The sequence below is a fragment of the Chiloscyllium plagiosum genome, unplaced genomic scaffold (assembly GCF_037043375.1).
Source record: "Chiloscyllium plagiosum isolate Xiang-an unplaced genomic scaffold, Cpla_swu_hap1 HiC_scaffold_17, whole genome shotgun sequence".
Lineage (NCBI taxonomy): Eukaryota > Metazoa > Chordata > Chondrichthyes > Orectolobiformes > Hemiscylliidae > Chiloscyllium > Chiloscyllium plagiosum.
The window spans coordinates 65,644,801-65,669,837 of record NW_028270155.1 but is presented as its reverse complement, the minus strand read 5'-3'; the positions used below and the strand labels follow the sequence as shown (position 1 = coordinate 65,669,837).

General features: G+C 40.3%; 1 protein-coding gene across 2 annotated transcripts in view; it reads right to left on the bottom strand.

Moving 5' to 3' along the window:
- phaf1 (phagosome assembly factor 1) overlaps nt 1-25,037 on the bottom strand; it is a 71,828-nt gene that overhangs the window by 39,486 nt on the left and 7,305 nt on the right. For both annotated transcript variants that reach the window (XM_043707225.2, XM_087996016.1), the window contains exons 2-4: nt 19,811-19,893; nt 15,217-15,300; nt 417-460 (exon numbers count right to left, since the gene is read on the bottom strand). In XM_043707225.2, coding sequence (XP_043563160.1) covers nt 417-460; nt 15,217-15,300; nt 19,811-19,893 — 211 coding nt within the window. The remainder of the gene's footprint in view (nt 1-416; nt 461-15,216; nt 15,301-19,810; nt 19,894-25,037) is intronic.

Genomic DNA, 25,037 nt, shown 5'->3' with positions numbered 1-25,037 from the left:
CTCAAACTGTTAAACTTTAGACATATTTACAATGACCAGTTGTGAGAATGAGAGACTTGGAAGTTGGATTTGAGTTTTGGTCTCTGACTGTGCTCAACTTGTTAAATTTCTGCTCGGTCCAAGTATAAACCTTACTTTGCCCTTACATGCTACCATGGTGGCCCATTAAAGTCAACATAAATGCAAAACAAAAAAAAAAAATAGTTTTAGTTTACCAGAGAAAAATGATTCAATTAATTACCTTTAACTTTAAAAAGGGTAGGGTGTAAAAGGTGAATGTGAATATAGGGTGCTGTGTCTTGGGATTATTTTACCAGAGAATACCATTTTTCAAAAGCACTGGCAACATCACTCTTAGTGGTCAAAACATAGGGTTCTAGCAAAATTGTCATGAGGGAAACAGTAAAAATACTCACCAGTATTTCAATTTAACTTTACTCAAGTCATAAACTTCAATGACCTAAATGGGTGGGAAATAAAAATAAAATCAGTTTTACTATTGTCTCACACATTACATTAGATTTGGAGAGTGAGATCCCTCTCTGGTGGCACTACATGTGCATTGCATGTCTGTGTTGTTTAGACTCCTCCCTACTGCCCAGTTGTAAATAATAGGGCATGGAAAACAAATACGTTGTACTTTTAAGCATCTGCCATGAATCCTGGAGTAATCGAAGCAAGACTTAGGTCAAAAATGCACCCTGTTGAAGAACAAAAAAAAAAAAAAAAATCCATCGAAGGTGGTTGAAGTAAGTGGAAAATGCCCGAATCTTTCTAAATTCACTGAGAAATATTAGTGTCTGTACCAATGTCTTAGGGAGACACGGAGAGAATCACATTTAGTGTGAGTGGAGAAATTCACCAAGAGGAACTTACTGACAACTGTCAGATGAGTAAGAAATTTAAGCATGAAGCATTACATCACTGGGATTAAATTGCTTTAAATGATATTACTGGGAAAACTACTCAATATTTTTGAAGTATATTTTAAGGACTTTCCAAATTGTCACATGTATATGTAGCTTTCTTTATTTCCTAATATAAACTTATGATCTCATCAGAAGTTAGTTAACAATTGTGGGAATATATTCAGTAACTAACCACCACAGTAGCCAAATTACAAAAATTAAGCAAACAGTTTATTTGCTCTGGGATCTAACTTGTGCAGTAGGGTGGGGGCTGTAGGTAGGCCACAGAAAAATTAAGGATATTAAAAATGAATTGTTAGTAAAATGTGACAATTAAGTATCAAACTAATTAGTGAACAAAATAGTCATTTTTTGGAGTAAAGACAACAGGATGATGCTCTTTCAGAAAAACTCTGCAGGTATCAGCATAATTGGTCTATTAATAACAGTGCATGGAGAAGTCTCAAATCAAGTTAAGGCACCATTGTTTAGTGTTGTGTAATATACTTTTCATATACTCGCAACCAATTAGTGTATACTTTATCCAAACACAGGTTAAAGAGATTTGCACGGTACTCAAGTGTTTTTCATGGCTCAACTGTGCAATTTGTACACAACCTCTTTTATACTTTACTGACACCACTGCAATTAATAGCAATGAAATTAACAAAGACTACTGATCAAATCTTCAGGATGGCCAAAGATTACATAAGAACTGGTGTCTTTTAAAAAAAAGTGGACTGAAATGACAAATAGCTGTTTTAAAACCAACAATTTGATTGGACTTAATTATTTATTTCTATCACATGTACTGAGGGTGAAAGTGTAGTCTGATGAGCTTTACATGGGAGGTGCTGGTGTGGACTGGGGTGGACAAAGTCAGAAGGCACAAGCCGCCAAATTATAGTGCAACAGGTTTTGAATCTGCTGGACTATAGCCTGGTGTCACTTGACTTGTACTTTACAGGTAGGTCGTACCATACAAGTCAGGGTCATAGAAGGATACAATACAATACAATACCACAGCTGGCAAAAAGTGCAGAGAGATCAACATTAAACAGTCCAAGATGCGCCAGTTAGGTGAATTGGCCATACTAAATTGCACAGAGTGTTCAGAGATGTGTAGGTTAGGTGCATTAGTCAGGGAAAATGTCAAGTAATAGGGTAGGGGAATGGGTCTGGGTGGGCTACTTGGAGGGTCAGGGTGAACTTGTTGGGCCAAACTGCCTGTTTCCACACTGTAGGGATTCTACAATAAAATCTATAAAAAAGGTCTATTTAACAAAATCTGATAATAGCAGGGAAGAAGCTGCTCTTGAATCTGTTTGTACGTGCATACAAACATCATATCTTCTGCTCAAATGAAGAGGGTGGAAGGAGTCTTTGATCATGTTGGCTGCTTTCCAAATGCAGCAGGCAGTTTAGATGAAGTCAATAAATGAACAGCTGGCTTGCATGGTGGACTGGGCTGTGTTCACAACTCTGTTACTTTTGGTCTTGGGAAGAGAAGTTGCCATACCACGGTGTGATGCACCCAGATAAGATGCTCTCTATGGTGCATCTATAAAAACTTTTAAGAGTCTTTATGGGCGTGCCAAATTTCCTTAGCCTGAGAAAGTAGAGGTATTGTTAAGCTTTCTTGACTGTAGTGCCAACGTGAGTGGACCAGGACAGATTGTTGATCACTACTCTCAGGAACTTGATGCTCTTGACCATCTCCATCTCAGTACCATTGAGGCAGACAGGGTGTGCCCTTCACTCTACTCCTGAAGGGAATGACCAGCTCCTTTACATTGCTGATGCTGGAGAGATTGTCACCTTTAAACCATGTTGTCAAGCACTTTATTGCCTCCCAATACTCTGTCTCATCGTTGTTTGATGATCTGAGCTACAACAGTAGTGTAGGGAGCTGAGTACACAGCTTGCGGGGCACTGGAGTTAAGGATTATCACGGAGGAGGTATTGTCGTCTATCATTTCGGACTGCAGTCTGCTGGTCACAAAGTAGAGAATCCAGTTAGGAGGTGGGAGCAGACACCTAGGTCATGGAATTTGTTTGGATTGATGGTGTTAAAGGCAGAACCGAAGTCAATAAGTAAGAGCCTGACGTAGGTATCCTCGTTGTACAGATGCTCCAGGGATGAATGTAGGGTCACTTGCTGTGCCAGTAGGTGAATTGTAAGGAATCAAGGCAATCTGGAAGACTCAGCTTGATGTGAGCCATGAACAACATCTTGAAGCACTTCATACTTATGGATGTCAGAGCCACCAAGCGGTAATCATTGAGCAACACTACAATGAGTTTTCTTTGGCATTAGGATGACGGTGGTCTTCTTGAAACACATTAGGACTTCAAGCCATAACAAGGAGAGGTTGAAAATATCTGCAAATTCTCCTGCCAGCTGATCCATACAGGATCAGAGTGCACAGTCAGGTACTCCATTCATGACATTCACTTTCCATGAGCTCACCCTTAAGACGACTGACCTAATGCCTGCAGCAGTAACCAGGAGTACAAGTGCAGAGGCTGATGGGAGAGGTGATATCGTTTCACAGTCTTCCTTTTCAAAGCAAGCACAGAATGCATTGGACTCGAGTAGGGACGTACTGTTGCCTGCAATTCTATTTGAATTTGCTTTGTAGCCTATTTTGTAGTGCAAGCCTTGCCACAAATGACAGTGTTGATAGAGGGGCTGTAGTTTTGAAAAGTAACCAGCCAACGTCATGTCAACAACTGTGTGAACAAACAGTAATTGAAGCTTGAGATGCAGATGATTTAGACTGAGGGGTGTACAGATATTGCTTTTGCTGGTAACAAGTAGTTCGTGACTAGTTACCACTGAGAGATCATGGTGTTCACCAACAACTGCAACTGGTTCACAAGTAACTAGACAGCTCGGAGCCAAGAACAAGTTACACTGTGAGAAATGTTCAATTCTTTCCCAATTCAGAAGCTGTCTATGTTCAAAACAAATTTATCTTTCCTGCAAAGGTTGTCGTCAGCTATGACATTTAAATCAAGTGAACCAGTCACTTATGGTTTCTATGCAACCAGTGAAAGGATCCGGACAGTTGAAGAAACGTGCTAACCAGTATAAGAATCATCTCAACAATATAACCTGGGAACCAAGAATAGAGGGCAGTGTTTCCTATTTCCCCCCTTCTTCCATAATCTATTTTACTTCATTTGGGAAGACATCAAGGATTAGAGATTAAAATATTGTTATATGCCACTGGTTTACAACTGTTTACCTATTGCTACAGTCTTTTTATTTAAAAAGTGATTCTTGTTCAGTGAAGAAACCCGATCCACGCTCTGTATTAATTTGGGTGAGAAAGTAAGGTAAATTGGCAAACTTGGTATACTTTATCAAAATCTGACTTTTGGTGATAATTCCAGGAATAGCGAAGCTTGATTTGTCACACTGCCCAAGGGAGTTATAACAATTACTCCTGCATAACTGGACGGTAACATGCTGAAGTTTGGGGGTTGGAGGAAGCAGTGTAGAAAATGGAAGACAACCACAGGAGAATGAGGAGTATGGGAAGAACATTCTCCCTTGAGACTTCCTCATTGATGCAAAAAAAGTAATCTACTACTCCACTCTTGTCAAATCACCCTCTCATCGTGCATCTATATTTCAGGGATAGAATCTTGTTTATCAAATTGGTCTTATTTACAAGAGTTCAAATTCCCACAATGTTAAAAGACATTTAATCTGTTTTGTGATTTTGAACAAGGGATGAATATTCCCTGGGACACCTGGGGAATTCCACTGTTCTTCAAATAAAGAAAAAACTTTTTCCAACTATTCGAAGCTGACAGGGCCTTGGTTTAAAGCATCAATACTGCACTGAACTCTGGCACAGATGCACTGGACTATACACTCAAATTTAACTCAAAACTATGATTTTGACTCAGAGGCTTGAACACTAGTGCTGAACCATGACGACGCTGGTTTCTCATTGTCTGCACAAAACTCGAAGCTTTAAAATGTCAATTCATAACCAAAAAAAGGAGTAAACAAAAAGGCAGATGCACAAGTTGAAACAAACAAAAGACACTGTGGCATTCCCCATGAGACCAGGAATGTAACAAGATTGTTTTGAATACAGAATGTGCTATTTGACAAAAACAAAGTTGAATTTCCTGAATGCCTTAGCTGAATCCTGAAAAAACAGGACAAAATTGACACATCAACTTCAGATTATTGAAAAAGATTGTTTCAGTGTCAAAACAGAAATCAACACAACAGTCACAATTCATCTAAGATTGAATGACACTGCTTGTCATAAAGCTAAAAAAAGATTCGCCTCCTGACGTAGTCCTGAATGAACCACATGGATAAACACAAAGTGGGGAACCACAGGTCTGTAACATGTGATGAAAGCTTCGACACTCCATTCAATTGACCTATCCCTCAATTTTCTGTCCCCAAGCTATCCTTGTCATGAAGACTTCTGACACTTTAATGTAAAACAAAAAAAACTATTACTAATGAAAAAGGTATTTCACCAAATTCTAGAAATAGCATGATACATACCCGAAGCAGCTCCATGATAGTTTGACAATGAAAAAGCTTAAGCCTTTCAAAGAGTCTGAATAGAGTTGGCTCCTCCTGTTGTCAGCCTGTGGTACCCTACCAAAATCGGACATGTAATACGATTCCTTGCCGAAAATGGTCTCCCAGTTGGAGCTTTGCTGCTTCAGTCAGAGTTACCTATTATTTGCTCCCATGATTCCCTATCAAGCAGGCTCTCACTGCATTTCTGCTCTCCTTTCTTGGACCTTGCTGCTGATAGTCTAGCTGTCGATTCCTCAATCAGGGCAGAAGTGTCTGGCTTTACAACTCCAGCCTCCCTCATTTTTTTCCCTTCAGATTGTTAGAAAAAAAAGGTTGCCCCATGTTTCTCTAAAATGCACTCAAATGGGACTAGTTCAGTTTAGGAAATTTGGTCTCCATGGACGAGCTGAAGTGTCTCTTTCCACACGATATGACTATTGTAACTTTACTTATCAGTCTTTTGTGCACTGGTTGCAGGGTCATAAGGTGAAACTTCCTCTTGGCTTTGGTTGGCTTTCTGCAGCATGGGTGTGAGCGATCAGTGGCCAATCTTCATCCATGTTGATTCTTATTGTCCAAGGTTGAATCCCTGGAAATGTGCCGGACTGAACTGTGAACCTTAGAATCCTAATATTTTCTGATAAGTTTTGGTAGAAAACCTTAGAACAGAATTATATCAGCCTTTAGTGAGCAGCCTTTACTGAGCAACATCAACAAAATGCAATAAAAGTTGGCAAAGCAAACAAACTATTCAATCGGAGAATGCAGTTTCAAATACCAGTCAGTGCCAAAAACAAACACCTCACTGCTGTCTATGTGCAGACAGCCCTAGGCTTCCCACCTACACCCCTTCAGTTAAGCACATTCCTGGCACAGCAGTAACTCCAATCAATCCTGCTAACCAAAGACTGAGGCAATCGGAGAGGATACCGCAAGAGAAGGACAGAAAATGAAAATTCCTTTTAAAATTCTCCAATTTATTAAAAGGAAGATGTACATGAAAGCAGAGTCACTTTCTCATTATTTACATATTCGCAAAAGTTGCCTATTTGCAGTCTTGATAATAGACTGTTAAGGTTGATGTGTCACTCCCAGCACTAACTGGTTCATGAAGCAGCTGCAGGCTTCACTTGCCTCTGTTGGGCCAACAAGTTTAATTATTCAATTTCTATTGTTTGCTGAATAGCTTACAATTGTTGGAAAATTTAGGCACCTCAAGGACAAATAGTAGAAAGTACACAATTATTGCTCATTTTTGAACACTTAAAACCACTAGCTACCCAGACTATTACACCAAAACTCCCCTTTCCCCCCAAATTGACAAGGTTCCTTAAACCTGACACTTAAGAAAAGGTTAATAGTGGAAGCTGGATATTAGTTTAAAAATAGGAGAGAAATGTAGTCAGCCATGTGTCTGGACTAATTATTCAAATCTCAGGCTAGCAGTTCTGAGATGTGCAGCACTACCAGTTTGACTTGACAACGAAATTGGGCAAATGGAGTTCACCCCAGACATGATCAACACTCAAAATAGCATGAATGCAGGACATGCCTGTTGTCTTTCAATTCCGCTGAAATGACAAAGGCAAAAAGGTTTGAATATATGAAACACCATTACATGAGGTTTATCAGTACACCACACTCTACCAGAAGTGCAACTCGCACGCCGTCCAAATGAGGAAAATAACAATTTACTTAACAATCAAAAAGTAGTCAGGCGTTGCAGCTCTGGGGGAAAAAAAAATCATTTGCTCATTCAAGTAGCACTGAAAAATCACAGCAATAGAGTTCAGAGCAAGTAACAGTCAACAATATATTTTATCAAATTAAGTTATAAAAACAACTTAAAGAAAATGCTGTAATATTTTATTTGACAATAGGACACTTGACTTTCGCTTTATACTGCCAACCCAAATGTTGGTCATCATTCACAGCGATTCCCACTTGGTGTAATCTTTGGGGTCTAAGAGTGATTGCTCACATTAACTATTTGCTTGTCTGCCTCAAAAGGACAAAGCCTCACCACAAACTGCAATGTGTGCACTTCTCTTCAGAGGGAGCAGTTCAGAGTAAAGACCACTCTACTCTGCTTGAAAAGCAAGTGTGGGAAGACACCAGAGACTGGGATAAGTGGGGCAGGAAGGGGCAAGCAGAGAAAGGAAACTCTTAAATTCTGCTGCCATTAACCTTTGGAAAACCATGTAAATTTAAATACTGCATATATATTCCATCAGCTCATTTCTGTCAAAATGCAAAGGCATTGCATACTTTACAGTATTCTGTAACCTGTCATTTCTACATATTAGTATTCAACTCCAAGTTTTGTTGAAACTGTTTTCTCAGGGAGTGCTTTCAACAATTATGTTGTGAATGCAAATCCCCAACTCAAGCAATAGTCCCCTCATTGACAGAATTTAAGATGATTAGTTCACAAGTGCACAGAGGCCCTTCTGGAGGAGGCTGGCTTCACAGAGGCTCTGACTTGTTCTGAGCAAAGACACACACACACCCAGATAATTCAAAGCCCCCCATTTGGCAGGCAAGGTTTGTCACAAGAAAACTTGTTAGTGACTTACTACGTTTCCCATTCCTTGATCCAAAGGATGAATGCTGGTAGATCTTGCTCAGGAATGTGGATGTAAATAGGGCACTGAAATGGAAGGTAGGTGGGTTAACAGGTTATCATGGAGTGAGGTGCATGGGTGATTTCAATCAAATTGAGTTTTCACTCTGTGTAGGAGAGTAATGTTGACAAAGACTGGAAGCTGAGGGAGGGACACGGACATGGCTTCAGCCTGTTCCTTGTTCTTTATAAATACTGAGGAACAGAGCAGATTTAAATTTAAAAAAGACTAGAAGTTGATGTTTTTTCTTGATTAGAACAAGGATGCTAGAAACAGATTTGAAAGAAAGAGACACTGTTTTATACTGCACGAGAAGTGGGTGCTGATAAAGCTGATGGAACATTCCTGAAGAGCTTATGTTCGAAATGTCGACTCCTGCTCCTCGGATGCTGCCTGACCAGCTGTGCTTTTCCAGCACCACACTTTTTGACTCTGATCACCAACATCTGCAGTCCTCACTTTCTCCTGATCTGGGTGCAGAGTTGAGCAAGAACAAGTAGACACTTCAGGATAGGATAATGTTTTCTCCTTCCCTGGAGAAGAATTATTTCATAATTTTACAAGAGCTAAACAAATACAGTAGGCAGCCAAGTCCAATGCCAGACAAATTTAACAGCTACAAATCAATAGGAGTCCCATGCTTAGTTGTCAGATGGTGTGGCAAGTTCCGATGAGGTGTTCAAATTTTCAAGGCATCATTCCAAGAAACATCCAAACGCTGCTTGTGGAATCGATGGCCTACACATCTCAGGTAATTAACCACAAACACAATGCTGCCGGAAATGTATCAATTGTGATCAGTAGGCCCTATATCTCATTAAGGAAGTGGAACCGTTTCAACTCATTGCCTTTTTATTGATATTCTTTAAATCATGGCCGGCAATGCAGCAAAATTCCTGTCTGCTGAGACACAAAAATTGGAACTCCAGGAAATTTTTTTGCTGGGAAATGAAGATAAAAGGTGGATAGCAAGAATTCAGAAAACATTGACAATGTTTAAAAATGAAATCTAGTTCTGAGCATCCATTACAACAAGTGCAGACAACCCCTTCCTAAAATCAGAAGTACTATTGGATAAACTTAAAAGTGTCCTTTCTATTGCAGGGTTAATACTAGAGGAATGCAACATTTGCTATTAAAAGGTCGGAAAAGTAAAAGAAATAACAATACACCAGAACTTAAATAGGAGAAAAACCATATGACCCATTAATCTCGCTCAACTCCACTTCCTCACCTGCTCTTCAGATCCCTGATTTCTGAGACTATAAATCTGTCTACCTCAGCCTTAAATTCACTGATGGAGGATCTATAACCTCTGGAGAAGAGATTTCTGAAAATTTCGAGTTAGGAAATTCCTCATTTTAGTTCTAATGAGTCAGTACCGTAGGCTGAAATGTGCTCACATTTTACAGAACTTATGCAGCATAAGCAATTTCTCAATGTCTATCATGTCACACCCCTTCCGAATCTTACGGCTCAACGAGCTCTTCTTTTTTTTTTAAGATTAGATTACTTACTTAGTGTGGAAACAGGCCCTTCGGCCCAATAAGTCCACACCGACCCGCTGAAGTACAACCCACCCAGACCCATTCCCCTACATTTACCCCTTCACCTAACACTACGGACAATTTGGCATGGCCAATTCACCTATCCTGCACATTTTGGGATTGTGGGAGGAAACCAGAGCACCCGGAGGAAACCCACGCAGACACGGGGAGAATGTGCAAACTTCACACGAAGTCGCCTGAGACAGGAATTGAACCCGGGTCTATGGATGTGTGAGGCAGCAGTGCTAACCACTGTGCCAATGTGCCACTCATTTCTCATTCAAACTCCAGTGAGCGTGTAAGATCAATTTACCAAGTCTCCTATCATAGTAACCAGTCTAGTGAACCTTTGCTACACTACCTCCAATGCAATATTGTTACTTAGATTTGGGAGCAAACAGTAGGTCAGGTGTGGTTTCACCAAAGCCCTGTAATAACTGTAGTGAGACTCTTATGATACATCTATCCCCTTGCATGAAAAGGGGAACTTGCTTTTGCCTCCCTATTGCTTACCATACCTGCATTTTAACTTTCGATGGCCCGAGAGGAAAGGGCGGGAGGAGTTAACCTTCCCATTACTTTAGGTCTGAATAGAGATGTGTATCCATGCTCAGAAAGAACAGGTTATTTTACATTACATTTTATAAATCTTCTAGCTGCTCTTTGAACAAGTTTGATTTTCCATAAACCAATGAAAAATGGAGAAATCATAGCACACATCACTTTCAAATCTTCACTGATCGATGTTTTACAATTCAGAATGAAGCAAAAAAGGAGCTAAGTATCTGCTTTTGGACAACACTCCCTCACGTATGCTCTAACGCATAAACAAACTCCTCTAAATGACAGATTATTGTTGCCAAACTTCCCTTTTGCTGATGTTAGGGCAACCAACCAATTGTTCAGGGTTAAATCCTCCAACCTGCCATTTTTAAGAAGGCTGCAACATTTGCAAACCTCTGGCCCTTTGGCACCACGTCTATGTACGAGAAGGCTCAAAGTCTCTATCTTTATTCAGTAACAAGAGTGCACTCTCATTGAAATGACTGATCCACTTTGCGCACCAAACTCTTATGTATTTTTACCCTATCCAATAATTATTAATACTTCCTTTATTTTCATCGAGTGAACACAGAGGAATAGCTCAGCGGTGCACACCACCACTACATGATGCTGCTGGCTGCACAGTTTGGGGGATGTTGATGTACCATCAACAAGATAGAAAGTGGGAGCCAACCCCAGTTTGGCAGGACCTTGGGATGACATTTTGCTGGCAATGGCCAATAAACAATTACCAAGGCTATCTTCCAATTGTGCACAGCAAATCAGCCCTCCGTTTGGGCCAGCAACCCAGCTGTGTCAATAATGATGGCATCTTCTGCAATAGTTGCACCACGGAGGTGAGTGGATTTTAATATCAAGGAGACTTTGGACGCAAATAGGCTATTGAGAGCAGGCATGAAGTTGACAGGCACCAGAGATGATGGATTGTTGTCAGGCTCCAGCAATGCCATTGTTCTGGTGCAGACATTGCAGCTGGGGTATGCCCTTCTATGATCCATGGAGTGCCAATAAATTAAACCCCCAAAAGGGAGATCACTATCGTTTTTCTTCCTTGTCTCTCTGTTTGACTGTGGATCCTCCCAACAAAGACAAAATGCACATGAAGGCAAGCTATGAGCCTCAACTGCACAACTGAATGGCTCAAATGGCAGCCTAATGGGCAGATAAGCCATTAAAGTGTCTACTCATGGCAACAGAGATGTAGTGGACAGCAAAGGTTACATCAGAGTACAACGGGATCTTGATCAGATGGGCAAATGGGCTGAGACGTGACAGCTGGAGTTTAATCGAGACAAATGGGAGGTGCTGCATTTTGGAAAGGCAAATCAGAGCAGGACTTATACACTTAACGAGAAGGCCGTGGGGAGCGTTGCTGACAAAGAGACCTTGGAATGCAGGTTCAGATGTCCTTGAAAGTGGAGTCGCAGGTAGATAGGACAGTGAAGGCAGCATTTGGTATGCTTGCCTTTATTGGACAGTGTATTGAACCTAGGAGTTGGGAGATTATATCGCAGGTGTATTGGTTAGGCCACCTTTGGAATAGTGTGTGCAATTCTGGTCTCCTTGCTATAGGAAGGATGTTGTGAAACCTGAAAGGCTTTGGAAAAGATTTACAAGGACGTTGCCAGGGTCGGTGGTGTAGGGAGAGGCTGAATAGGCTGGGGCTATTTTTCTTTGAGCTTCAGAGGCTGAGGGGTGACATTCTCGAGCTTTATAAAATTATGAGGGGCATGGATAGGATAAATAGACAAGATCATTTACCTGGATGGTTTCAACACGAGAGGTTTAGGGTGAGAAGGAAAAGATTTAAAAGGGACCTAAGGGGCAACTTTTACATGCAGAGGGTGGTGCGCATATGCAGTGAGCTACCAGAGCAAGTAGTGGAGGCTGGTACAATTACAGCACTTAAAAGGAATCTGGATGGATATATGAATAGGAGGGGTTTAGAGGGGTACAAGCCAAATGCTGGTAAATGGGAGTAGATTAATTTAGGATATCTGGTTGGCATGGATGAGTTGGACCGAAGGGTCTGTTTCTGTGCTGTATATCTCTGACTCCATAGGTCATGGGGACAGGTAGACATCAGGCTTCCCTCCCAACGCTTCCCCCCCACCAACACATCAGAATTCCTGCCCTCCAAACCAATATCAATGGACCTAGAAATTCAATTCCTCCTTTATGTTCCCACCTTTCAATAGCTGTCTATCTATAAAAGGCTTTGGCTTTGTTCCAGCCATTAATCTACTCATGCTCTGTCATTCTTCCTGATTCTCTTCAGATTTCCTTGGTACTTACCACATTCAACATGGCTTCCTACTGTACTACAAACCATCCAATTATTTCAAGTCTTCTTTCTCTGTCCTGTTAACCTCTATGCTTACGACATTCAAGGAGCCGTAGAGATAATTAACACTTCAGAAAGCGCTTAGACAAAAGATCCAGTTGGTTTTTTCACACCAAACACATCAGCATTAAGTAAAATCATTCAACTATCTGGAAAACTTAATTCACATTAACAGTACTTTCGTAACTGCCAGACTAATAAAGAATCAAAGTTGTCAACAATTTCCTCTCAGCATTGAAAGCTTTCCTAGATGCTTCTGTTTGGGCTCTCTACTTGAAGACAGGTCTGATCCACTCTGCCAATATCTTTGCTGCAGACATGGCAATGATGCAGGCCTCAAACCAATCCTAACTAAAATGTGAACACAATCCCATCCTATTCCATTCCACAGCAGCCATAGCCAATCAGCCCCATCTCAACAAAGATTACTGCAGTTATTTGGGATCATTTCTAAGGACTTTCCTGGAGCTTCAGAGGCTGAGGGGTGACCTTATAGAGGTTTATAAAATTATGAGGGGCATCGATAGCATAGCTTTCAGCTTCAGGAGTATAACAAGGGCAATATCACTATTAAAACGATATGGTGGCACAGTAAAAAAGAATGAGGGTGCTCACCTCCGAGTATATGATGTAGGCTTTTATACTGTTTGTAGACTGCAGCAAAATCTAGAATTTATCCAACAGAATTACTGCACTACATCTTTACAAGTTATATTCAAAAACTTTGTATCTGGGCTGAATTTCAGAGGGGAGATGAAAGTGACCGCCCTTGCCATTAAGATAGCATTTAACCAAGTGCGTGACAAAGAGCCCCAACATAACTGAAATTGATGGGAATGGAGGGAAACCTCACCACTAGCTGAGTCATAACCAGCACAAAGAAAGCTGACCCTGGCTGTTGGAGGAAAATCATCTCAACTTTAGATCATCACTACAGGAGTTCCTCAGGGTAAATCTTTTTAAATCAATGTGTTTAGACCAATGACAACGTGGCTAGGGCAGGTGGGATCTTGAATTCAGGTCTTCTGGCCCAGAGGTTGGCACACTACCACACCATAACAGCCACCAGGTGTTCCTCAGCATATTGTCTCAGATGCAACCATCTTTCACCGATTCAAATTAACATTTCATCATAAAAAGATCAGAAGAAAAGATAATCATTAATGATTAGAATGGTGAATACCATTGCTAACCCCTCATAAGATAGCAGACAAGAGGTAGCAGTCACAAGAAACACACCAGCAAATTGCTTGCCAAGTTACCATTAATTTGGAATTGTATCACCATTCCTTCATAGTCTACAAAAGACTACAGCTATACACAACAGACGCAGTAGTTCAAACCAGCTCAGTACCACATTTTCAAATGCAATTGGTGGTTTGTAACAACTTGATGTGCCAACATTAACTTATATATGCAATCTGAAGCCATGGATAGTGATAGTCGTGGCTCTAACTTACTTTATCTAAAGTGGACAAGGAATCGCTCCCACTCTTACTGTTGGCCATTGATGTGTTTTCTAAGGATTTGCATGTTGGCGGTCATGATGGCTACAGCTTCCTTGACGAGGTCTGTGGTGAACTCTAATCCAGAGCGTCTGACTCAGGAAGGGACACTATTCGGTTTTCACAACCTCCCAAGAGCAATTAGTGATAGGCAATGAATGCTGACATCCCACGAAGTAAAAATATCCATATTACAAAATTCTGATGTGCATGCTTATAGTGTAGTGTAAACTTGCCAGACAGTAATTATACCCTTCTGCCAAAATTGAAGCTGTAACACATCAGCCTTGCAATTCCTAGCCCCTCCCCACATACTGCTGAGAAACACTGCTGAGATGCAATCTCTATTTTCCAAATTTCTATAAACATTGCTACTACAGTAATATTTAGTTTTGTCCGCACGGCATTGGTTGGATAGTTGGTTGGTGAGGTGCCTTTACAGGCGAGTGATGCCTGATGTGATCACAAACTTAAGCCACATGAAGGATGAGCATGTGGCACAAGTGACATAACAGGTGGTATTGGCAACAGAATAAAGGGCAGTTGGAGAACAAAAACTGCTTAAAGTTCAGGGAATGCAGTTATGCTAGCTGGAGAAATTGTTTTTGAGAAAACACCAGCACTGATTCAAAACATGCTAAGTCAACAACTTCAAACTTCCACACCATTCAACTCCAAAAAAGGGCATGCCATATTATCAACTTAGGTCCAGAAGTGAATAAGTACAAGGTTACAAAACTTGAATGTCAATCTAGGAGATTGTTATGGAACACAGTTCGTTGTTAGGAAGCTACCACCCCCTTCATGAAAGATGCTGAAATTATAACAGGCACATTTCCTCAAATATTAATGCCATGCAAATCAGCCTTTCCAATTCAGGAGACAACAGTTCCTAATTAGATTTTCATATTCTGTGGTGGATATTTTCTAGTTTAGTATTAAAGCATAGATGACTTTTAAATGAAGGAATGAGTTATGCCTGTGAATTATTGCCCAATTACTCCCTTCTACCTGTCAGCTTTATTTTTATGCTACACCATGGTAACCAATTGGTTTATTATGACACAGCTAATGCCTTGTCATATCAATGTTTCACACTAGAATTAACTTGTAAACAAAATATCCATCATAGGAAAGCAAAGTATAGACATGTCGCTGACCTTTAGTCTCTGGTTATAAGCATCAAAGAGTAGTTTGATTCCGTCCTGAGTGAGATTAAGGATGAGGTCGTGGCTGAGTGGCGACTGTATAGAGAAAAGAAAACCCTATTAATCAATGAGATAACAACATCATACACCAGATTTGTGGAATTACATGCAAATTGTTGCATTTAAGTTCTTGGATAATTGTTCATTAAAACCCAGGAACTCCATGACGACCTAGAAAGTTACAAATCACTGCAGCTATCTACATTGCAGCAATAAATGAGTATTTCTTTTTACTTTCAGACTTGGTGTGGCAAACTGTGGCAAGACAGCACATAATACCTGTCTCTACATGCTGAGGTGGCAGAGACTCAAGATACCAGCCTGCTGGAATGGTTCAGGAGTTGAAGAGGAGGAAAATTGCAGATGATATTCCCATGATAAAAACACTTACGTCCACTTAAGTGATGAGTCCCAGAGTGGGTGCAAGAGTAAATCTATTAAACTTATCTAGGTGCAGTGACTAACCTTGCTCTATAACCACAAGATTGTACACTCTGTACCTTTGGCAATAGAGAATTGAAATTTAAGACCAGAGGTAGAAAAGAAAAGTCAACAAATCAGGTTTTAACCTTAATATTGAATGCATCCATTAGATCAGATGAAGTGGTAAGCCTTGAGCTTTTTAAAAACTTTCAAAACTTTGATTTGGTACAAAGCAGCACACATTAGAATTATAGCATGTACCCTGCTTGGCGTTGGGCTGGTTATACTTGTTCCATCAGATTTATCGCTCAATTGAGCTGTTTGTGTGACAGATATGGAGGAAATGCAATGTATATGAACTGCCAGAAGACCCTGACAATACCTCTGGGGTCATTCAAGACACTATTTGAACTTGGAAAACACTAACAAACTGGATCCAAAGTTGCTTAGAAGGGTTGAAATAGTAGGAATCATTTGCAATTTTTTTTTGAAGTGTGTACACAGTACGATTTCTGTTCTGGAATGGTTTAAAGATCACTTTCTACATCAGTGATATGTTTCTAGAAGATTAGGCATTTACATTCGCAGACATTAAAATTGGAAGCAGAATCATAAATCTGGGAACTGAAACAGGAAAAGGTGGTGAATTGATAGATTGGCAAAAAACACAAAATAGGAAATACTGTTGGCCAATCTTTTTGTGCAGTACTACCTCTATAGACCATAAATAGAAGCCAGTCACTAACATAGCCAAAGAGAAAATGATTAGGACGTAGAACTTGCTGTCACAAGCAACAGTTAGCTATAGCCCAGATTCACAAAGGCAATTTAGATAGGTACATGAAGAAAAAGGCTTATGCTGATAAAATTTAATAAAATGGGCAAGGGGAAGGTTGTGTACAGCAACATAGCAAGACAGACAACACAAGTTGAAAACAATTGAAACCATACTCTTTACAACAGCAAGCATTTAGATAATACCCTTAATACTCAGTGGCACAATTCACAAAACCCATGACACAGAGTCACACAAGCAAGTATAAAAACAAGTGAATAAAAGATTCAGAGGTAGGTTTTAAGGTGTGTCAACACAGGAAATGAGAGATGCAGGGAAGGAATCCCAAAGATTAGGGCATCTGAAGGAACAGCCAAATGGTGAAGCAAATAAAACCAGTAATGGGCAGAAGGTCAGAATTGGAACAAACCAGATATCTTAGAGGGTTGCAGGGCTGTACTAAGATTGGGTGCAGTAAACCTATGGATTTTGTGAAAAGGAAAAGAATTGTAAATACTAATATTGCTGGACCAAGAATCAACATAGGGCAATGATAACAGGGGTGGACGGACAAATAGGATCTGGTGAAACTTAGAACATTAACTCATCTAAATCTCTGTCCAATTTTGGAGAGGTTGAAAAATGGAAAGTCAACCAGGAAAACATGGGGGGGGGGGGGAAAATAAAGCTAAAAAATTGAAGATACTGGCAATCAGAAACAAAATTGGAAGTTGCTGGGAAAACACAGGTCTGGCAACATTTGTGGAGAGAAAGCAGAGTTAATGTTTTGGATCCAGAGACTCTTGTTTAGAGGAGGAAACATTGGAATTGTTAAATCTACAGGAAACTAAGGCATATAAAATGAAATTAAACTCAGACAGGGTCGGCGATACGCAACGTTATAGGCGATACGCAACGTTATAGGCGATACGCAACGTTATAGGCGATACGCAACGTTATAGGCGATACGCAACGTTATAGGCGATACGCAACGTTATAGGCGATACGCAACGTTATAGGCGATACAAGTGGGCATGCTTAGTGATGGAGCAAATTTACACTGCATTTCTCATCTCAGTTGAAGATGACTTTTTAAATCAAGCTTAAATCCCTCTTAATATTTTGTGATTTTAATTTGATTATGCAACATTTGAGCTCAATTATTTTCTTACATTAATTGAGAGATGTAACTGCAATTTTTTTTGTTGTATATATCTATTGGGCCTCTTCAAATTTCGCAAAGGGCTAAAACAAGACAACATTCCAAATTAGGTCTAACCAAGGTCCAATGCTAGGACTGGATTGGATTTAGTGCATTTAGCTTGCATTAATGCTTCTGGACAGTCAGTTGCTTCCAAAGTAATTCAAGTAAGTTTGTCAAAAGTTCATTTCTCTTGTGTAATAGCATGGAGTTCTCCACTCTGCAATGGTATGCACATACTTAATGTTAGTTCCAACCACCTTTTTGAATAAAGGGTTATCAATAGGGTGACAATAGCATTTTCAACACATGAGTATATCCACTGATATCTTGCCTATTCATTTATTAGTGCTTGGAACAGGGCTTCCAAAAATTGTTTACAGATCAAATCTGGACCAGTCCTAAAGCCAATTCAGCTTCAGCTATCTTAAAATTCAGCAAACATCCATTTTAAGTAGCACCAAGATATTATAAAATAGAATATTGTTTCCCCTAATTTGTTGGAAAAAGGACTGTTTTCATCACAGAAGCATGTCTGGGTATTCAGTGGAGGATTAGTCTCAGCTGTCATATTCCATCCCACACCAGTCAAAACAGCACCTCTCAGGAGAAACTGTCACGAGGATGATACATTGAAAGACATGGAAAGCTTTAATAATGAAAATCATTCAAACCAATGTCAATAGTTCAACAAGAAAACTGCCAGGAATACACAGCACATCTTCCCAGAACCGCAAAGAAAAATTAATTAAACTGTTTCATTAACCACAAAATATCTTCACAGACACTTATGGAACTCATATGCAAGTTAAACTTTTGTACTTTATTACAATTTTTGTGGGGCTATTTCTTCTAGGGAAAATCTCAGTTCATCAGCCATTTGAATAAGTGACTGGTTTAGACAAGTTCAACTGAAGACCTACTGGGCAGTCAGCCAGCAAATTAGCTTTCCAGCCTAATCCTTATGGACTAATGCCAGGAAAACAACATACAAAGCAGCTTCCTTATACATAACTGTTAACCTTGGACATTCTGAATGTAATTGGAAATATCAAACATTTTAAATCCAAAATCAAGCTCTTCCAGTTCTGGAAAGCAATTCCATTAGTACATCACTGTGGGCCAGGTCAATGAGGAATGTTAGTCTTTGCCACTACTCTCTTAAGCAGAGAAGAACCAGACAGGATTGCACAGAAGTTTCTCTGTCTCCCATTTCATTCAGAATGGCATTTTAAATCATGCTGGACAGCAAATGTGAAATACTGACTAGTAACTAGAGCAAACCTGATAGCGTTAATGGAGATATGCAAAGAAGATTTATACTACAATGTTATTATTTGAGCATAAAATAATGGATAAATGGGTTTTGGGTTTAATTCTGTAAGGTAACTCTTTAAAAGATCAAAAACGCTTCTGGCTTTGGGTCAAAGCTGCCTTTCCAATAAATCATATGATACAGTTTAAATACCACCGAAGTGAGATAATCGCTGAAGTGTTCCTCAGTTTAAGATTTATGACTCAAAGGACAGATGGAGAGGTTGCACAAGCTGGTTTGTTCAAGAAATGAAAAATCCATATTAACAGAAGGGCACTTTAGTTTTGGCAGTCTCCTGGCCACAGAACTGGAAAAGGCATCTCAAGTTGTTTGGGGAATCCAAGGGGCGAGGAAAAGTCCACCTTCCTTAGAATTCGACAAGTTAGCTCATGCCTGTGTGTCACAGGCAGGAGACGGCAGAGAATCACATCTGAAGAAGGGAAACTGCCTGAAACCTTGTCAGTTGAGCAAGTAACTTCAGAGACCAGACAGGAGTGCAATCGCATGTCTATAAAGAACATTAGTGGGAAATAGGATTTAATCTTTGTTGTTTATTGAAGTTATTTGCTTTCATATATCTTTTTCTTGTGTAAACTTACACTGTTAAAAATGCTTTGGCAGCCTCTTGTGAATACATCAGTGGTTGGCCACCACAGCAATCAAAGTGCAAAATTAAAGCTGATAGTTTACCAAGCTGAGTTTCACACCAGAAACTCACTTGCTCAGTATCAATCATCTGGGGCCACTGTACATGTGTAAGATAACTGTACAGCGTGTAAGATAACAAACTGCACTGAGAGAAATATATGGGCAACAGGGATTGGTGTCTCACCTGTTCGCTGTAGAGAACCTGTACGTTTTTGATGATACGACAATGCTTTTGGAGAATAGCAACACCCTGAGCCAATGGCATTCCTAAAAAAAAAGAAGAATTAGCTTGTAAACAGGTCTTTTCATTTAGACATTATGAAACCTTAAATTATTTTAGTACACTGAACAAGTTAAGTTCAACCAGGCAAAGAAAGATAGCGCTGGTGGTGGTGTTGGGGGTGGAAAGAGAGGAGAGAACAAAGAGGAAAAAGTAAAAATAAAAATTATTTTTGAAAATCATTAATAATTTACAAATCTTAACAGCCAATTACAAAGTCCCAGTCAGTTTGCAAGGCAGGTCCAAGGGTCTATGGAGGCAAACACAGACAAAAGAAAACAAAAGGATTGAGCAGGAAAGACGACAGATTTAGGCAAAATAAAAAGGCTCATGGAGAGCAAGTTAATCATAGATGTGCATTTTATAACCCACACATTTCTGAAGTCAGCACTTTCACTATCATTTCTAAAAATCTAGTAGAATTCTCTTAAAACTAATGCCATTGTTGATCGAGATTTAATAGAAATGATTACTCATCATGACTACAGAATGAGGGTAATCAAAGGTCAATATTTTAAACTTTTGAGGCTATTAGTGTTGAACAATGACATTTCAGCAACGCAGAGTATTTCCATATTGCTTACAGATATTAGATGCAGATCAAAGCTCCTGTTTTCTGCCCAACAGTGCCAAAGGATAAGTTCAGAATAGCAACTATTGCTGCACTGGAGTCATCAGCACAGAAACAGATCCTTCAGTCCAAATAGTCCATGGCAAACCCAATCCCAAACTAAACTAACCCTACCTGCCTGCTCTTGGCCCACATTCCTCCAAATATTTCCTATTCATGTATCTATCCAAATGTAGGTACAATTACAATGTTTAAAAGACATCTACCACTTCATGTCTTTTTAAAATCTCTCCTTAAAAACATGATCCCTCATCTCAAAATCGGCCACACACAGGAAAACACAACTACCATTAACTATACCACCAAATTATCTTATAAACTTCTGTAAGGTTACCTCTCAACCTCCTACACTCCAGTGAAAAAAGTCCCAGCCTATCCAGCCTCTTTAACTCAAACCTTCCATACCCAGCAACACCCTGGTAAATCTCATCTGAACCCTCTCCAGCTTTATAATAATCTTCTGATAACTGGGCAACCACAACTGGACACAGTACTCCAGTAGAGGCCTCCACTAATGTCTTGTACAACCTCAACATGACTTGCCAAATCCCACACTCAAAAGGACCGAGCAATGAAGTTCAGCATGCCAAAGTGGGCGGCACGGTGGCACAGTGGTTAGCACTGCGGCCTCACAACGCCAGAGACCCGGGTTCAATTCCCGATTGAGGCGACTGACTGTGTGGAGTTTGCACATTCTCCCCGTGTCTGCGTGGGTTTCCTCCAGGTGCTCCGGTTTCCTCCCACAGTCCAAAAAAAAAAATGTGCACGTCAGGTGAATTGGCCATGCTAAATTGCCCATAGTGTTAGGTAAAGGGGTAAATGTAGGGGAATGGGTGGGTTACGCTTCGGCGGGTCGGTGTGGACTTGTTGGGCCGAAGGGCCGGTTTCCACACTAAGTAATCTAATCTAATCTAAAAGGCTTTTTCAACCACCCTGTCTGTGACACAAACTTCAAAGAATTATGCACCTGCGCCCCTAGACCCTTCTGTTCCACAACAATAACCAAGGCCCAAACATTAGTTATATAGGCCCTACCCTTGCTCGTTGTACCAAATGCAATACCTTGCATTTATCCAGATTGAACTCCATCTGCCATTTTTCAACCCACTGACCCTTTGATCAAGATCCCTTTGTAATCTTAGAAAACGTTCTTCACTGTATGATGCCACCAATTTTGGTGTTATCTGCAAACTTACTAACCATGCTTTCTATATTCTCAAAGTCATTTATATAAATGACAAACAAAAGAGGATTCAGAACCAATCCGTGGAACACTGTTGGTCACAGGCCTCCAGTCTGAAAAGCAATCCTCCACCATTACTGTCTCTTATGTACCCAATTGACACACACCCCTTGAATCCCATGTGACCTAACTTTAATAATTAGTTTACCATGTGGAATCTTGTTAAAGGCTGTACTAAAGTCCAAGTAAACATCATATACTGCTCTGTCCTCAATCTTTTTGGTAACTTCCTCAAAAACAAATTTGAGATGTGATTTTCCTTGCACAAGACTGTGCTGACTATCCCTAACCAATTGTTATCTACTCTAAAATGTCCATAAATCTTTTCTCATCACCTCCAACAATTTACCCACAACCTAAGTCAGACCACGAGACTGGAGAGAAAGGGGAGGATTCAGTTGCTGTGATCTCTGTTGGCATCAAAACAGGTCCTGTTTGGGAATATAAGGATTGAGGAACAAAACTTAAAAAACAGACCTCAGATTGTAATCTCTGGATCATTACCTGAGCCATGTGCACAGTGACAAAGACACAAGATTACGGAAGGAAATGCATAGCTAAAGGAATGAAAAAGAGATATCCATCCCATTTTGTGGAACACTGGCATCAGTATTGGGACAGGTTCCATCTAGGACCAGGGTCCCATTAGAATGACTAAACAGGGTGGTTGCAAATACTTTAAGTTAAAGTGGGGAGACAGGAGGGGTGCTGGCACAACATATTATAGGACAGTGGCTGGAAAGGGTCAGGAAGCCAATTTCAGCTACAGCAGATATGGGGAAAACTATAAGATAGGGTGGTCAATGCAGGACTGAGGATGTTGTGCCTAAATGTGCACAGTATACAAAACAAGGTGAATGCAATACAGGTTGAAATTGGTGGATATGATGTTGCGTGCCACACAGATGTGGCTGGGAATTAAATATCCAAGGGTACACATTCTATCAAGAGATGGGCATAGGGGGCTGGGTTTAATTAAGTTAAGTTAAATTGATAGCAGGAAGCAACATGGGACGAGCAGGCATAGAACCTGTATAGATTGAGCTGAGAAACTACAAAGGAAATGACACTAATGCGAGTTATGTACAGGTTCCCTATTACCTTCCAAAATACATCACCTCCCACTTACCCCATCCGCCATTTTTCTGCGTAACTTTCCAACTGATCTTTATTCTGCTGTTTTACAGCCTTCCTCACAAATCTCCATCAATATCAGTGTTATCTGCACTAATTAGATCAACATTTTCATCCACATCATTTATGCATATAAATTACAGAGGGCCCAGAACTGATCCTTGCAGATCATAGTCCATGTATCTTCTACGACCAAGTCAATTTTGTATCTAACTTACCAACTCACCATGGATCCCATGGAACACTCTCCTGGACCAAACAACTATGACAGATATTGTCAACTGCTTCAGCAAAGTCCATGTAGACAACAACCATTGCCCCACCCACAATCATCTTCATCACTTCCTCAAAAATCTCAATTAAATTGAGACAAGAACTCCCCAACACAGCCATGCTGACTATCCCCAATAAGTTCATTCTTTTGCAAATGTGAATAAATCTTGCCACTAAGTCTTCTCCAATAATTTCCCTATGACAGATGCCAGGCTGTATGGGGTATAATTTCCCAGGTTATCATTGTTGCCCTTCTTAAACAGAAGAAGAACATCAGCTTTTCTCCAGTCTCATCCGTAGCTAAACAGGATACAGAGATCTGTCAAGGCCCCAACAATCTCATCCCTTGCCTCCCTTGGTATCCTGGGATAGATCCCATCAGGCCTTGGGGACTTAATGTTTTGTTCCAAGACATCCAACATCACCACCTCCTTAATATCAACATGCCCCTCCCTAATTTATCAACCGTGCCCTTCTTGTGAAGTACTCATTAAAAGGACCACACCCACTTCCTCCAGGTCCACACAAATTTCTTCTTTTGTCTATTAGTGGACTGACCCTTTCTCAAGTCACCCTCTTACTCCTAATATACATATAAAATACCTTGGGATTCTTCTTAATCCTACTTGCCAAGAACATTTCATTGCCCATTTTAGCCGCCCCTAATTCCTTGTTTAAGTTCTTTCCTACTTTTTTCTTTAAATCCTCCAGGGCCTTGCCTAATTTGATTTCCCGAAATCTCACACATGTTTCCATTTTCTCTTTGACTGAACATTGAGGAAGTGCTGTCAACCATGGCTCCCAAATCTTGCTATCCTCAGAGGAACATGCCAGTCCTGAACTCTGATCAACTGGCCTTTTTAAAAAAAAAGGCCCACATCAGATGTGAATCTACACAACCAACTTTCCCCAATCTAATTTTCCACAGGTCCTGCCTAATATTGTTGTAATTAGCCTTCCCTAATTTAGTACTTCCACCTGATGACCAGTCTTATCCTTAACCATAACGATCTTAAAACTCACAGAACATGATCACTGTTTCCAAAACGCTCCCCAACTGAAACTTTGATCACCTGACCAGGCTCATTCCCCAATACAAGGCTAGTTGGACAACTTTTGTATTATTTCAAGGAAGCCTCCTGATTTTAGCCCACCTAAGCTCCTGACACTAGGTAAGTTCCAGTCCATACTGGAGAAATTAAGAGCACCCATTACAACAACCATGCTGATTTTACATCTCCTGCTGGCTATTGGGAGACTTATAGTGTAATGCTAGCATAGTGAGTGCACTTTGCTTATTCTTGAGTTTAACCATTTGACCTCACTGAATGAGCCCCTCAAGACATCCTCTCTTAGGGCAGTTGTGACATTCACCTTAATTAGAATTGCAACTCCTCCACTCCTTTTACATCCCTCTTTATCAGAGTTGAAACATCTAAACCATAGAGCAGTCTCTCAACCAAGTTTCTGTAATGCCTACAACATGGTAGTTCCAAATACTAATCCAGGCTCTCAGCTTCATCTGTTCTATGCCTTGCATTAAAATCAACACACTTTAGATTGCCAGTCCCAGTGTATTCAAACTGGCTTTGTCTATTCTCCCTATTAGACTTGACTTAAGCGTACCTTCTCCTCAACCAGTCCACATGCTTGCCTTCTGATTTGGTTCATACCCCCCTACCATATTAGCTTAAATCCTTCCCAGTGGCACTAGCAAACCTCCCTATAAGATTATTGGTGTCCTTGTTCAGGTGTCTCCTGTCCTGGAGGAAATCTCAATGATCAGATAAATGAAGCCCTCCGCTCCTCCCCCAGACCAGCTATTTAGCCAGAAGAAAGTGAGGACTGCA